At 43.1% G+C, this 16,747-nt stretch overlaps 1 protein-coding gene across 4 annotated transcripts in view; it reads right to left on the minus strand.

Annotated features, from left to right (window-relative positions):
* LOC140196181 (mediator of RNA polymerase II transcription subunit 12-like protein) overlaps positions 1–9,170 on the minus strand; it is a 720,072-nt gene extending 710,902 nt beyond the window's left edge. For all 4 annotated transcript variants that reach the window (XM_072254957.1, XM_072254955.1, XM_072254956.1 and 1 more), the window contains exons 1-2: positions 8,977–9,170; positions 7,832–7,997 (exon numbers count right to left, since the gene is read on the minus strand). In XM_072254957.1, coding sequence (XP_072111058.1) covers positions 7,832–7,930 — 99 coding nt within the window. In that variant the 5' untranslated portion in view covers positions 7,931–7,997; positions 8,977–9,170. The remainder of the gene's footprint in view (positions 1–7,831; positions 7,998–8,976) is intronic.
* Between the last annotated feature and the right edge of the window lie 7,577 nt (positions 9,171–16,747).

Genomic DNA, 16,747 nt, shown 5'->3' on the forward strand with positions numbered 1-16,747 from the left:
AAAATACATAACACTTTCTGGCATTACTGCTATGTAGTTACAACCAAACATCTGTTACTGTCTGTGTCGTAATATCTTCAGAACAGCGAATCATATATCAAGAGCACCATTATAATGAAGGAAGAATGTTGCCCATTGTATGTCTGCTTGGAATAGATTTCAATGGCTTTGCCACAAGATTGTCGGGCACTTTAAATGGGTATCAGCATCGGTTTATTAGTTGTTCATAGTCCAAATGATTATTTAAGGTACACTGTGTAGAAGCATATTCACTTCACAGGAGATGGACACAAGTCCAGATCATGCAACCAAAGGGTGGTACTATCCCACCCTAGACAGAGATATTTCACAATCAGTGCAGAAATAATCTTCCACTAAACCAGAAGCTGCAAATCCAACTCAATTTCAGAAATTGTCTGCACTACATCCGAACTTCTTCTTTCTTACAAAGGCTCAGGGTTAGGGTGATGGGGAAGGCCAAAAGAATAAAGGGACCTTTGGTACTCTTCTGTTAAGGTTATGTATTTTTTTTTATGGCTCGTTGACTTAACACTTAGCAGCCCCCTTTTTCTGGTACATTTGCTTGTTAACGCAAATATCTAATCAGCCAATCATATGGTAGCAACTTAATGCATAAAAGCATGCAGACATGGCCAAGAGTCCATTGTTCAGACCAGACATCAGAATGGAGGGGGGGGGGGGGGGGGGGGAATGACTTTGACCATGGAATAATTGGTAGTGACAGACAGGGTGGTTTGAGTATCTCAGAAACTGATCTCCTGAGATCTTCACACACACACAATTCAGTGATTCAATCTCTAAATCATTTAGTGAGTAGCAATTCAGTGGGTGAAAATGCCCTGTTATTGAGATCAGAGGAGAATGGCCGGACTGGTTCAAGATGACAGGAAGGTGACACAACTCAAATATCTGAATGTTACAACAGCAGTGTGCAGAAGATGATTTCTTGGAACAGACAACACATTGGACCTTGGACTGGATGGGCTACAGCAGAAGGCCATAAACATACACTCAGTGGTCACTGCATTAGGTACAAAAGGTACCTAATAAAGTGGCTACTGAGTGCATGTTTGATGTGGAAGCAAATTAGAAAGAAAGTAAACACAAGGAATTCTGCAGATGCTGGAAATTCAAGCAACACACATCAAAGTTGCTGGTGAACGCAGCAGGCCAGGCAGCATCTATAGAAAGAGGTACAGTCGACGTTTCGGGCCGAGACCCTTCATCAGGACAAACTGAAAGAAGAGCTAGTAAGAGATTTGAAAGAAAGAAAGTAAACGGCTTTATGCTGTCAAAGCTGGAAGACTGACGCAGACCACAATGAAGTCTTGAGACAATGACATTGAGGCAAAAAAGATAATTACTTTACTGGAATACATCAAAAAGGAACTGCATTTCCCAACAAGCCAAAATAAGACTAGCATGCAGAAGAATAATTTGGTATTGATGTGTTTCAGTTATCACATTCCAGAATCTGTCTTGAAGCCAATAATCAACTAGTATCTGAAATCTATCTTCATCAGAAATTCCCATTAAATTTTTCAAGGATAAAAACTTTTGCACCATACTAATAGATACAGAAAAATGTATTTCCAAAGCTGGAGCTCAAAGAAAATAAGAAAGGAATTTGGGCCACCTGCAAATAAAGGAAAGTGCACTGTAGATTTCCTATTTCTCCTCCAAATCACCTGTAATTGCCTTTTTTTCCTCACAATCTATTTTGCTGAGAGCCCCCTCCAAACTTCTCATTAGCCTTCAGGTGAAAAAGCAAAGACAATCTTGAACGATTTGACCTACATTCCCCTATGGCTCATGATATCAGAATTTCACAATGTATCTCAGTTAAAATTAACCCACCAAGTTGATGTAGATATATATTAGACAGACAGACATCTATATCCATCTGTCTTGCTCAGCAGACAGATGCAAACACCACGCTATCCAACTGACCTAGTCACATCCCAGAACATGCGAAGCCTAAATCATTGTCGCTGCTAAAATTAAAGCAAATTTTAATCATAGCCTACAAAATTACAATTATCATTCTAAATAAAATCACAGGAAGGTGTTTTAATGAAGTGCTAGGTATCATAAGAACATTCAAAGAAGCTATTTGAATTTAAGACAAAGGCATCTGTCATCCATTTTGCAAAATATAATTTCAAGGCCTTTTAATGAGCTAAGCCTTGAATGCATGTTCCCATAGGCACATGTAAATTGTCATAATTATGATTAAAGTACAATTGTAACTTCTGTAGATCATGAACTATATATAAAGTAGTCAGGCGACCGATCTGTAATCCACATTGAATGAACAGCAGGAAAAATGGAATCACATAACAGTCACAAGAAAGTGTGTTTTTAAAAAAAAAAAATCAGTCAGGAGGACAAATCAATCAGTGATGCTTCCAGAATCATGTGCACATGTAGGGGGTGTAGTGGGCAACGAGGAAGGCTATCGTGGCTTGCAGCAGGATCTGGATGAGCCGGAAAAATAGGCTGAAAGATGGCAGATGGAATTTAATGCAGACAAGTACAGGGTGTTGCACTTCAGTAGGACCAACCAGGCTAGGTCCCACACTGTGAATGATAGGGCACTGAGGAGTGCAGTAGAACAAGGGCTGCAAATGCAGGTCCATAATTCATAGTAAGTGCCATCATCAGTAGATAGAGTCGTAAAGAAAGCTTTTGGCACATGTGCCTTCATAAATCAATGTATTGAGTACAGGAGATGGGATGTTATGTTGAAGTCGTTTAAGACATTGGTGAGGCCTAATCTGGAGTATTGTGTGCAGTTTTGGTCACCTGCCGACAGGAAAGAGGTAAATAACATTGACAAAGTAAAGAGAAACTTTACAAGGACTTTGCCGGGTCTGGAGGACCTGAGTTTATAAGGAAAGATTGAATAGGTTAGGACTTTATTCCTTGGGATGTAGAAGATTGAGGGGAGATTTGATAGAGGTATACAAAATTATGAGGAGTATAGATAGGGTAAATGCAAGCAGGCTTTTTCCGCTGAGGTTGGTCGGGACTACACGGGTTAAGGGTGAAAGGTGAAAAGTTTTAGGGGAAGATGAGGGGAAGCTTTCTTCACTTAGAGGTTCGTGAGAGTGTGGAATGTGCTGACAGCACTAGCTGTGTATGCAAGCTCGGTTTCAATGTTCAAGAGAAATTTGGATAGGTAGATGGATGGTGAGGGTATGGAGGGCTATGGTTGATGGGAGTAGCAGTTGAAATGGTTCGCCATGGACTAGATGGGCCAAAGGGCCTGTTTCTGTGCTATACCTCTCTATGACTCTGACTCTCTAATACCACCCTTTTCCATCCCTACCACCCTCTTACCCTACAACCCCGACTCATGAACCAGTGTGGATAACTTCACTTACCTCAAATCTGAACTGATTCCACAACCTACAGACTCATTTTCAAAAACTCTACAATTCACATTCTCAGTAGTATTTATTTGTACAATTGTTCTTTTGCACATTGATTGTTTGCCAGTTTCTATTTATGTAATTTTTCATAAGTTCTATTGCATTTCTTTATTTTGTTGGAAATGCCTGCAAGAAAATGAATCTCAAGGTAGTATATGGTGACACACTTCGATTATAAATCTACTTTAAATCTATCTCACCAACCTAACCCCTCAATGAAATACAGTGAATTCTGGTTAATTGGGCCATCGGTTGATCACTTATTAGGGACAACTCTTAAAGATCAAAAACTAATCAAGAAAATAGCCATGATTCCTTTCTTTTATATGGGACACTATGCCATTTAATTGGAGCAGGAGACTTTTGCCAGTTTCTAACTAGCGTCAGACGCATACACTTGTGTGGCCATTATACACGATACTGTACCGTGCTTAGTTTTTATTTAACAGCTTTTAAAATAGCATCAGTTGTGTGTGTTTGTGTTCAAAAAACAGTAGATTTTTGTCACTGATAGTTGGCAAGAAATGAACAGTAAGATAATTCAGAAACACAAGGAAATCTGCAGATGCTGGAATTTCAAGCAACACACATACAGCAGGCCAGACAGCATCCATAGATAGAAGCACGGTCGACGTTTTGGGCCGAGACCCTTTGTCAGGACTAACTGAAAGAAGAGCTAGTAAGAGATTTGAAAGTGGGAGGAGGAGGGAGAGATCTGAAATGATAGGAGAAGACAGGAGGGGGAGGGATGGAGCCAAGAGCTGGACAGGTGATTGGCAAAGGATATATGAGAGGATCATGGGACAGGAAGCCCAGGGAGAAGGAAAAGGGGGAGGGAGGAGTCCCAGAGGATGGGCAAGGGGTATAGTGAGAGGGACAGAGGGAGAAGAGAGAGAAAAAATATATATATAAAATAAATAAATAACAGATGGGGTATGAAGGGGAGGTGGGGCATTAACGGAAGTTAGGAACAACACCTATATTCCATCTGGTAGCCCCCAACCTGATGGCATGAACATCGACTTCTCTAACTTCCGTTAATGCCCCACCTCCCCTTCATACCCCATCCGTTATTTATTACATTTTTTCTCTCTCTCTTTTTCTCCCTCTGTCCCTCTCACTATACTCCTTGCCCATCCCATCCCCCTCTCCCTTTCCTTCTCCCTACACCTCCTGTCCCATGATCCTGTCATTTCCCTTTTGCCAATCACCTGTCCAGCTCTTGGCTCCATCCCTCCCCCTCCTGTCTTCTCCTATCATTTTGGATCTCCCCCTCCCCCTCCTACTTTCAAATCTCTCAATATCTCTTCTTTCAGTTAGTCCTGACGAAGGGTCTCGGCCCGAAACGTCCACTGTGCTTCTTCCTATGGATGCTGTCTGGCCTGCTGCGTTCACCAGCAATTTTTATGTGCATTGCAAGACAATTCAGAACTGTTTTGCTCACTGCAGTTTCAGCATTCAAGCTTGGAGATGCCAGAAACAGCCCAGAGTGAAAATGAAACCATTTCACTACTTCAACAAGTTAGGAACTAGGGTTCGACAATCTTGAATGTGACAATGAAAATGAAAATTTGGAGAATGCAATCATCAAAAACATTTTATGAAGGCAGCACGTTATCTGCCCTGATTTTGTTTATCAAAAGAAGGCGGCAGCATACACTGGATGAAGTCCTTCAATGCTAAATATTAGGAACTAATAAATGGATTTATAGGACAGTGGTAGCATTGGTACTGTTCCAACTTGTTCTGTGTCTCATTTAAATGCATAATTTGTTACACAGTTAAACTGTAGTTCATGTTTTTTTTATATATTTTAACTATTTCCATGAAACTTTGGCTAACTTGGGCAGCCGCTTAATTGGGCCAAAATGTCCTGCTCCCAATGTGTCCCAAGTAGCCAGAATCCACTGCACATTCCTCTTGCCTCCACCAGCTAAATGGGGCACTGCTGGATATCAATACACAAATATCGGATGGGCAGAAGCAAAGGCAACCATTCCAGCTCAATTGTCACAGCCAAAACTACCGTTGCCAACCACCTGTTTAGATTGCAATTCAGTCACTGTTCGAATATTCCAGTTAAGCCAACATTTACACCGTTCGAACCAACAAAATTCAGCTTTTAATACCAAATATGTCGTAACGTTCTACACCATTATGCACACAACTTATTTTTTAAATGGACGGAAACTATTTCACAAGACAGATATTCAATTTAAAATATGTGTTGCTAAATTTCCCTAATTTTAATTTTTAAAACACCTCTTGCACTTTGCATCCCCATCAAACTAATAGTTATTGGGAATATAAAGTCAGTGTCTATGATGTCCTCTGTTGGGCCGGGGTGACCACGGACGTTGCATCCTAGTTGTCTACATGATACACAAGCCAGGGCAGTACAATAATGGAGAGCAAGCTGTTGCCCATGCAACAGACTCGCCCTCTCCATGCACCTGATGAATCCAAAGGAATGGCAGAGACTGACAGAGTTTGGCATCAGTGGCGTCACAGAAGTTGCCAGGCAGTGTTGAAGTCAATATAGGACTCCAGCTCTGAATTTTTCAGTCAGGGTTTACTCCTGAAACCTTGGCCATAAGTTGGTTTAGCCGTAACGTAACAGAGGTTTGAGATCAGAGTTTTTCTTCTTTGAGATGAGTTGTCCAGCTGGGTTACCAAAATAACAGTGGGCTTTGAGAGGCAGTAAAGTGCACTTTGATAGTTTAAGACAGGGGTTCCCAAACTCCTTTTATGCCATTGACCCCCATCATTAACTGAGGGGCCCATGGAAGCCAGGTTGACAACCCCCGGTTTAGGGAGAGTTGCAAATGCATCAAAATAAAATGTCCAATCATGGCATTTTTCATACAAAATAATGTGCATTGGTACAGTGAATAAACTCTTGTATCTACACAACTTCCTTCACATCACCACAAGCACCCCGTGGCCAGTTAAGTATTTCTGAAGTGTAACATGGGAAATCCAGTAGCCAATCAATGCACAGCAAGCTCCCACACACACAATTCAGTAACAGCTGCATAAAGTGTTTTCGTCATTGGGTCCTAGAACTATACAGCCATTCAGCCTATCCAGTACATGCCAACCACTTGTCCCATAGCCCTCGGAGCCTCAACACTCCATGTACCTACACAAGTGCTTTCATGTTGTATGAGGGTTAAACTTTGGCCAGAACACTCTCCTATTATTCCTCAGAATGATACCAAGGGATCTTTCATAACCACAGGAACAGAGCCTTCAGCCCACAATGTCTGCTCTGAACTTAATGCCAAAGATAACTACATCTCTTCAGCCTGTACATGGTTCATTGCCTTCCACACCCTGTATATTCCTGTATCCATCTAACTGCCTCTTGAACACCACAATCATATTTGCTCCCACCATTACTCCTGGCAGTCCATTCAGAGCACCTATCATTCTGCGTTAAAAAAAATTGCACCACACATCTCCTTTAAACGTTCCCCCTCTTAACCTAAATGCATATCCTCCTGTACTTGACATTTTTACCCTGAGATAAGGGTTCTATATTATATATATTCCTCTCTTACTTTTTATAAACTTCCTTTCCAGTCTGATGAAGTGTCACAGCCCAAGTCATTGACTGCTTATTCCTCCCGGACCCCAAAGATGCTGCCTGACTTGTTGAGTTCCTCCAGCACTCTGTGTGTGTCTGTTGCTCAATACTTGCAGCATCAGCAGAAGCCGGAGTATTACCCTTCTATCGGGTTCATCCTCCTTCTCTGACACTGCAGACAAAACAAGCCAAGTTTGTCCATCCTCTCCTTGTAGCTCACAGCCTCTGGTCCAGACTGCATCCTGGTGGCCCTCTCCAAAGCCTCCACACCCTATAACAGGACAAAAGAGGAATTCTGCATCCTCCTGACACAGGTGGTGAGGCAAGGTTCTAAGTCTGATCCAGCAGACATCACCTCAGACAACACACCAGCAGCCAAGTTCCTTGATCTGGAAGGGTGCCACCGACCAAACCTGGCAACCTTACAAGGCTCCGGTGAAAGCGATAGGGTGGGTGGGGGGGGGGGGGGCTACAAAGTAACACGTCCTTCAACCTGCAACACTCCTTCTCTTTAGGTACCATGAAGTGAGGATACCGTCGGAAACTCTGCAGCAGTACTGAATACAAATGTTATTGCAGGGTTCATCTTAGGAAGTTACTGTGTTGAAATAAGAATGCACTGAAAGGGTACGGGGTAGTTTCCCGGCTGTCGCCAGTAGTCAAAAGTGGGGGGGGGGGGGAAGGTGGTGGGATAGTGGGGGGGGGGAGAGAGACAGAGGAGGGGAAGACACAGAGGAGGGGGGCCGGGCTTCTCCTTCAGCCGTGAGCAGGCAGGTAACGCCCTTACCTCTTTCTGCTTGGGGTCCTGCGGATAGACATCGGGAGGTCCGAGCCTGGGCCGTTTGAGCGGTCTCTGCTCGTAGCTCAGAAAGCCGAAAGCCGCCATCCTACATCCCAGCAACAGAAACTGAGTTTGGAGAAGCGCTTCCCACAATCCTCCGGCCCGCTCCCAGCTCATTAAAGAAAGAAAGGGACACATTTTAAACAAAAATAGACTATAATAACGGGAAACTCAAATGCCGACTGCATTGCACCAAAAGAGAGATTACGGTGCAAAAATAAAAACAGGAGCGTAAAAGCTCCCACAGAGTTACTTGTTTCGAAAGGCACTCAATACCAACATCTCTGAAGAAAATGTACATCTAACAACATATAGTCATGTAAATATTAATATATTCTATGATACTGCTTCACGGATGTATAGATTATGTATTGCAAATGTCTAATACTGTCTTTATGGCATGGATGTGAAGAATGTCTATTATATATCAACGATAATTGTCTATTATGTAGATATATCGGAGATATAAAATTGTCTATTACATAGTTACTTAATAAGGAATCTATTTAAATTAAATATATACTCCTATGGGGATAATTTTCATACTCATTTCCAATATTCTCGCAGCCTTTCCGTACATTATATAGGAATCTCTCTACAGATGTACTGGCAACAGTTTATATAGTGGCTGCTTTTTTGGGGAGAAAAGATGAGCGTCCGGGAAAATTTTGCCGTGTTACATTATAGACATTTTAATCTATTCGCCACTGTGATCAGCACCTCTTAAAAAAGGTGGTTATTGACAACTATTGTTATCAATTATACATTTTTGTCTCTCGTCTATTAATTATTTAATCTACTCAATCTGTCAGCCAATGGAGAAAAATTAAGAGAATATTGGAAAACTATGTGTGTCGGGATTGACAGAGGAATAACCATACTTCTGGCAAACATTCATTTTTTTTGCTAAATGATGTTGGCTTTTTTAAATTAAAAACTGTCAGATTCTACATTAGCGTCCGAAAATGAAACGAGTTGCGAGATTTTTTTTGTGTTCTTGCTTTTTTTTTGTTCAGTTTGCACCCTAAAACAGCGAAATAAATAGAGCACAGCCGCCGATGCCGGCGCAGGTTGTTCAGCGCCGTTCTTACCTTAGTAGCGGGTTATTCTGTGTGCAGGAAACTAGTCAATGATGCATTGATAATCATGATCCACCGCGGTGACAGAACCATCACATGCAAGCCCCACTGTCCTCGTAATTAATGGGATAATCTGTCTGCCCTTTGTACAAAACCTCTCCGCGTTTGCCCGCTTCCTCGGTGCAGGTCTCCCCTCTGTACTGACCCAGCCCCGACACCGGTACAAAACAGCTCACGCGGCAAGCCCCCGTTTAAAGGGAAAGAGATGAAAAACACATTAGGTCGGCCGAAAAATATTTCGCGAAGCTTGTGGCTGTGAAATAAAAGGGGCTGGTTAAGGGAGCGTCTCCAAACAAAAATTTCTGACGCTTCCTTCATATCCTCTACGCGGATATGTTGACATGTGTACCACTTATAACTCTGATAGGCGGCTGCTCCTCGTCTCTGGGATCGCGGCCTTGATGGAATCAAGTCACACTCCAAGGATCAGAAAACAGACTGCTGGAGGAACTAGAGACGGTGGATGCTGGAATCTGGAGCCGAGGCAATCTGCTGGGGGAACTCAAAGGGTCAGGCTGCATCTGTGGCAGGGAAACAATCAGTCCACCTTCGCGTCGAAAGTCTTCATGTGGACTTGCGGAGAAAAGGGTCCTGACCCAAAATATATATATAATCGATATACAGTATATTGTTTTATACGTTTGTATGTGTATATATATAATATATATATAATCTTCTTCTAATTTATGGTTTTGTAGTATTTTGTTATTAGTTTTTACATGGTACTGCTGCCACAAAACAACAAATTTCACAACATATGCCAGTGATGCTAAACCTGATTCTGCTTCTGATCATCAATTTCCCTTCACTGATGTTTTTTAATGCTTGAGGAACTCCACAGGTTGGGCAGCATCTGTGGAGGCAAAGGGTGGGTTGACTTTATGTTTTTTATTTATTGAGATACAGCGTGGAATAGGCCTACCCAATCCTTTGAGCCATGCCAACCAGCAATCCCCCAGTTTAATGGGACAATTTAAAATGACCAATTAAGCTACCAACCGGAGCACCCGGAGGAAACTCACACCGTCCCGGGAAGAATGTACAAAATTCCCTGCAGGCAGCGACTTACAGATCAAGGCACTGCATCAGATGCTGACCGACCAGCTGAGTTCCTCTAGCATTTTGCTCATTGCTCCAGATTGTAGCCTCTTCTGCCTCCGTACTCCAAAGACTTGACCACACAATGTAAAGCTGACACTGAGGGCCACCGTGTCAAGGTGCTACCTCTTGGACGAATCTGTTGCAAGAGTGACATAAGAAAAATCCCACGTGGGTGATTTTTTTCGGGGAAAAAAAAGTTATTTGATGTCGTGAAATGATGATCTTTCCAGCAGCTTCGCAACTATAACGCTGTTTGTGCAAGCTGTGCCTGTGCAAACTGGCGTTCAGGTAGGTATTTCCTAAAACAGAATCCAAATTACTTAATTGTCTGTAAAGGTGCTGAGGGATACTTTGAAAGAGATACAAAAGACGTACAGACACGAGAGATTCTGCAGGTGCTGGAAACATTGACTGTTTACCGCCTTCCATTGGTGCTGCCTGACTTGCTGAGATTTTTTTTCCCACTATTTTGTGTGTATGGCTAAAGAACTGTTTGTGTGTGAATATGAAATAACACTTCCTTTGCCCACAGTGATTAAAGGAAATGAAAACCAATGGCAGTGCCCTCCCCTCAGACCAATAACTGGCAACCTAAGTACACTCAGTTGGTAAGTCACATCACTTGATTGCCTGTTACTAAGCTCCAGGGTCACAGAGTAATGCCACCAAGTTAGTCCTTTTTGCCTGTATCCCCGGAGGTCTATCTCCCCCGAAACCTTTCCCATCTGCATACCTATCCAATTGTCTTTTAGGTGTTGTTATCAAACCTGCCTCAATTAATTCCTTTGGCAGCTCATTCTATACAGTATGTCCCCACTCTCTGTGTGAGAAGTCACCCCTCAGGTCGCTTTTAAATCTCTCCTTTTTCATCTTAAGCCCGAGCCCGCGAGTGTAAGGGTTCCCAACGTTTATCATGCATGGAGCCTTACCATTAACCAAAGGGCCCGTGGAGCCCAGGTTGGGAACCCCTGCTCTAGTGTTCAGTTCCCGTTGCCTGGGAAAAGACTGAGTGCACTCATCCTATCTCTACCCCTCATAATGTTATACACATCTTTAATGTCACAAGTCAGTCTCCTATGTACCAACTGATAAAGTCCGAGACTGCTCATCCGCCCCCCCCCCCCGCCCCCATAACTCAATCTGTCAAATCCCGGCAACATTCTGAGATTGACACTCAATTCTGAGCTCAGTCAAAGGCAGTCCAGAGGAAAAGACCCAAGGATGTACTCAAAATCTCCTTGAAGTGTTGCAGAGTGCCACTGACCCCTGAGAAACTCTCAGGCTGTTCTCAGTGGAGAAGCAATGTTTGGAAGGATATTGAGAATGCTGTTGTCCGTGCATCTGGAGGACAGGGGGGCTCTGCGGAAGCAGTGGAGGAGTGCGCTACCTCACAAACTTTCACCACATCGAGCCTTCATCTCCACTTGTGGAGAAAACAGTGGTTCCAACAAAACCCTCAACAGCCTCAGAGCCCATAAAGCAAGTGGAAGCAAGTCACCCTCAAACCTCAGAGGACTTCCTAAGGAGAAATAGAAGATATGGCAAATTAAAAATAAATATATTGATGAAAAATCACTTGCTACGTGACGTAGAGCCAACGCATCACTCTAAGCGCATCGGAAGAAACAGCCGCCCCTCCATGGATCCTGCCTACACGTCTCGCTACCTCAGTAAATCAGCCAGCATAATCAAATACCCCACCTATCCTGGACATTCTCACGTCTCTCCCCTCCCGTCGGACAACAAATACAAAAGCCTGAAAGCATGTACCATCAGGGTCAAGGATAGCTTCTATCCCACTGTATCAGACTCTAGAACAGAACTTTTATACGATAAGTAGGATTCTTGACCTCACAAACTTCCTTGTTATGATCTTGCACCACTTTTTTTCCAGTAGCTGTTACACTTCATTCTGCATTGTTATTGTATTACCTAATTCCAGCTGAATGCACTGAGTAACGATTTGATCTGTATGAACTGTATGCAAGACAAGCTGTTCACTGTATCTTAGTACATGTGACAATCATAAACCAACACCAGGACCAAAGTGAGGGCAGGATTAGGCTCGACTGTGACAATGCAGTCAAACGATCTGCTGTTGAACACCTTCCCCAGAGGAGATAAAGCTGCGAGATGTGATTCAGCAAGTTCTCCCGACAAAACCAGTGTGGGAGTGATTTCACCGTGATCACAGTGATTCTACACAGTGACTCACCATCACCTTCTCAGCTGAGCACAGGGCAGCATGGCAGTGTGGTGATTAGCACACCATTTCACAACACAAGTGCACGTGGTTCAATTCCCGCTGCTGTCTGTAAGGAGTTTGTACATTCTCCACGTGACCACACGCATTTCCCCCAGGGGGCTCCTGTTTCTTCCCACATTCCAAATGGGTTAGTAGCTTAATTGGTCACATGGGTGTAATTGGGCAGTGTGAGCTCATTGGGCTAGAAGGGCCTGTCACCATGCTGTATCTCTAAACCTAAATCACAATCATTTTTTCCCCAGGAGAGCAATGCCTACATCCATTATTTAATTTTTAAAAATAAATTAATGGGCCAAACTGAAATTGGGCATATTCCATGATTCGCACATTGAGCATATTTGACACTTTGATCTCAAATGTAATTCAAGATTAAGAGGCACCCATGTTACACCGTACAAAATTTCAAAGGCCTGGTGGTGGTCATGGATGGAAGGTTACAGAGATGAATTAAATCCTTTTCTCAGTTCAAAACTAGCCAAAGCCCTTTACCTCCCCATTACAGTCATTGCACTTTCCCACCTACCCCATCCCGCAAGCTCAGTGCAGCTAAGGGATTGGCAGGAAGATTCCGCCATCTTGTTGTACAAGTTCCACCGGGGCTTTGGACCACTTTTGGCTGAAAGAATTTCAAGAGGGCATGCGCCCTCTGCTGTAACATTCTGGAACTGCAGTTCCTCCATCGGCAGGTCATCAGATTTTGGCTTTGGTTTATCATTGCCATATGTACTAAGATAAAGTGATAAGCTTATCTTGCAGACTATTCATACAGGTCAGATCATTACATAATGCATTGCAGAATTAAGTGTAAAAGTGTAAAATGTTCAAGGTCAAGTTTATTGTCATTCATACAACCAAACAAAACAATGTTCCTCTGGACCACAATGCAACCAGAGCACATATAACACACACAACACACAATATAAAATACTGCCACAAATAGTTAATAGAATGTAATTCAAAATGTATGTGAAGTGTGTGGCACAGGTAAACAGTAAACAGTTCACTGTCCGCATGACAAGACCTTGGTGGTTGGAGGGTACTCATTGATCTCACAGACTGGAGGAAGAAGCTTTTACGCAGTCTGGCTGTCCTAGTCCTGATGCTCCTGTACCTTCTTCCTGACTGTAGTGGGTCAAAGGGTTTATGGGTGGTCGGTGGTGGGGATCCCAAACAATGTTTTAGGCATTGCCCTTGCTCCGTGGAATTTCCCAAATCATCTTGTCCAACTCCTCCCTCACTCCCTTCAAAAATCTCTTTTTAGAAAAACCTCTGTGCATAATTTTATTTTCTCCATCTTCCTTGCCTCTAAAAAGGTTTTCTGTTGTGTCTTTGACTTTCATGCTTTAAGAGGATTTTCTTAATATGCAATGTGTTCTATTAATTCAGCCTTTTGCTTATGATTCTCACCCGTTTCCTGTGGAAATCACAGGCAAATCCATATTTCCATCCGTTACTCTAACAGGTTATTATACTTTTGAATCTATATAATTATTTGATGAGACATTAATATGAAAATATTTCCTAATATTTCCTGCCAAGCAGCCAACCAGAAAAAAAGTATCTTCATTTTAACCAGGCAATAAAACTACTGTAGATGATTGAAATTGGTAATTGGAACACAAAGCGCTCAAAGTGCTCAGTACAAGAGCTTGTGTCTGAGGAGAGAGAAGCAAAATTAATGCTTTAGAATCATAGAATCATGATGCACACAAAGGCAGCCTGTCGGCCACCTCATCTGTACCTATCAACACTCGTTCCACTTGCCTGCATTAATTAAATATTCCTCTATGTTGTTCCTATCCAAGCACCTATCCAAATGCTTTTTAAATTCTGTTATTATATCTGCAAGGATGAAGATTGGTGGCCCTACCAGCAAATTGTCAATGGGTTCCAGAGTTGAAATTCCATGCAGACATCAGTAATGAGTCTGATGGTGCTTAGGATTTGCGAGCCAGTGACACCGGAGTTTGAAACCTAATGTTTGAGGTCCTGCCATCGCCAAGTCTGAATTTCAAGGCCTAGTGTTCACTGGTCAGCAGGTCCTGGGGTTGATGCTGAGGATCGAGGACCAGGAGTCAAATTGGAAGTCCAGAAGTTGAGGCCCATTGGACGGTGTCCCGGGTCAGCGAATTTCTGTGAGTCCGCTGGGGTAATCGAAGGCCTAATGTCTGCATGTCTGAATCTGACTCCAAGTCAACTGGAAGCTGAAGGCTGAGGAAGGATCGGGTCTTGTTTTGCTTTTGTTGTGTTGTTGCTTGTTGTGTTCCCTATTGTTCTGCTGAACATCGTGGTTATGTTATGTTGACACCAGACTGTGTGGCAACACTGATGAAGGTGGGGTTTTCAGATCAATGGATGTTGCCTAACCCTAACTTCAGCAGTAGATACTGAGCCAGCTTCCTGAATTCCCACATCGCATGTGCAGTGCAGAATTTAATCCTGAACAGAAATTTGTCGGTGGTGTGGCTCCCAAAAGTTTTCATTCAATCTGCACTGCATCTGTTCTAAAGGAAATTTACTGCCGCAGTGCTTTACTGTGGTCACTAACTGATTTACTTGTCCATATATTTGTGCAATATATCTTGTAAAAATTTGCTTTCATTTTCTTCTCGAATGTGTCTAAACTTGGGTGTTGCACAACCTTGAGCCGTGGTACATGTTCTACGGGTACTGTTAGAGTGGTATTACTGTTTGGCAGGCATCACTCATACTGGAGGTACAGTTGTACAGCACCGCTGAGTTGAGTGGTGGCTCAGTTTTACAGACACTGCTTGGAGCGGTAGTAATGTTCTGCAAGCACTAATTTGAGTGGTGCCACAGTTGATTTGGTGGTGCTGTTCTACTGGTACTGAGTGGTTTTAGACCATGTGACCATACGCTATAGGAGCAGTATTTGGCCATTTGGCCCATCAAGTCTGCTCTGCCATTTCATCATGGCTGATCCATTTTCCCTCTCAGCCCCAATCTCCTGCCTTCTCCCCCATATCCCTTCATGCCCTGACCAATCAAGAATCTATCATAAATATACATAAAGGCTTGGCCTCCACAGCTGCCTGTGGCAAAGAATTCCACAGATTCACCACCATATGGCTAAAGAAATTCCTCCTCATCTCTGCCTTAAAAGGATACCCCTCTATTCTGAGGCTGTGCCCTCTGGTCCTAGACTCTCCCACCACAGGAAATGTCCTCTCCACATCCAGTCGACCAAGGCCTTTCACCATTCAATATGTTTCAATGAGGTCACCCTTCATTCTTCTGAATTCCAGAGAATTACAGGCCCAGAACCATCATACGACAAGCCAATCAATCCTGGAATCATTTTCGTGAACCTCCTTCAAGCCCTCTCCGGTGTCAGCACATCCTCACTAAGATAAGGGGCGCCTAGAATTAATGTTCTGAAGGCTCCATTAGTAACCACTGCAAAGATACAGCATTAGATAACAGCTCCAATTAGATTACACTTTGCTAATGATACATTTGGGCACAACCCAGGTACTGACGACTTGGAATGGCAAATGGCTCACAGACATTTTTCCTGATGTTTGTCAGGAGCAAATATGAATGCTTTATTAGAGCTTGGCTACTATTCAGGTGAAGCAAGTCAATCTGGAGGGAATGAAATGTACCTAACCATTCCTGAAACCAGGGTGAGCAAGTGTGTGTGAGTGTGCTAACAATGCCTTCACAAGGAGTATAGATAGGGTAAATTGGGGCGCCACAGTAGTGTAGCGGTTAACACGACTCTGTTACAGCTTGGGGCATTCCAGATTTTGGAGTTCAATTATGCTGCTACTCGAAAGGACTTTGTGACTGCGTAGGTTTCCTCCAGGAGGTCTAGTTTCCTCCCACAGTCCAAAGGCATACTGGTTAGTAGGTTAACTGGTCATTGCAAATTGTTTTGTGATTAGGCTAGTGTTAAATCATGGGATTGCTGGAGGGCGTGGCTCAAGGGGCCAGAATAACCTATTCTGCACTGTATCTCAATAAATAATAAATAGGAAGATAGTTAGACAGGTGGGTTGCTGAGCGACGCATCTAGCTGGACCAGAAAGCACCTCCAAATAGGCAGCAAACAAACAAACAAATAAATAAATACAAGCCGACCTCTTCCATTGAGGTTGGGTGTGACTATAATTAGAGGTTGTGGGTTCAGGGTGAAAGGTGAAATGTTTAAGTGGATGTAAGGAGGAACTTCTTCACTCAGAGGGTGGTGTGAGTGTGGAACGAGCGGCCAGTGCATGAGGTGGATGTGGGTTCGATCGCAACATTTAAGAGAAGTTTGGATAGGTACATGGATGGGAGGGGTTTGGAGGACTATGGTCCAGGTGCAGGTTGATGAGACTAGGCAGAATAATA

This window comes from Mobula birostris, chromosome 4, assembly GCF_030028105.1.
Source record: "Mobula birostris isolate sMobBir1 chromosome 4, sMobBir1.hap1, whole genome shotgun sequence".
In the NCBI taxonomy this organism is placed as follows: Eukaryota; Metazoa; Chordata; class Chondrichthyes; order Myliobatiformes; family Myliobatidae; genus Mobula; species Mobula birostris.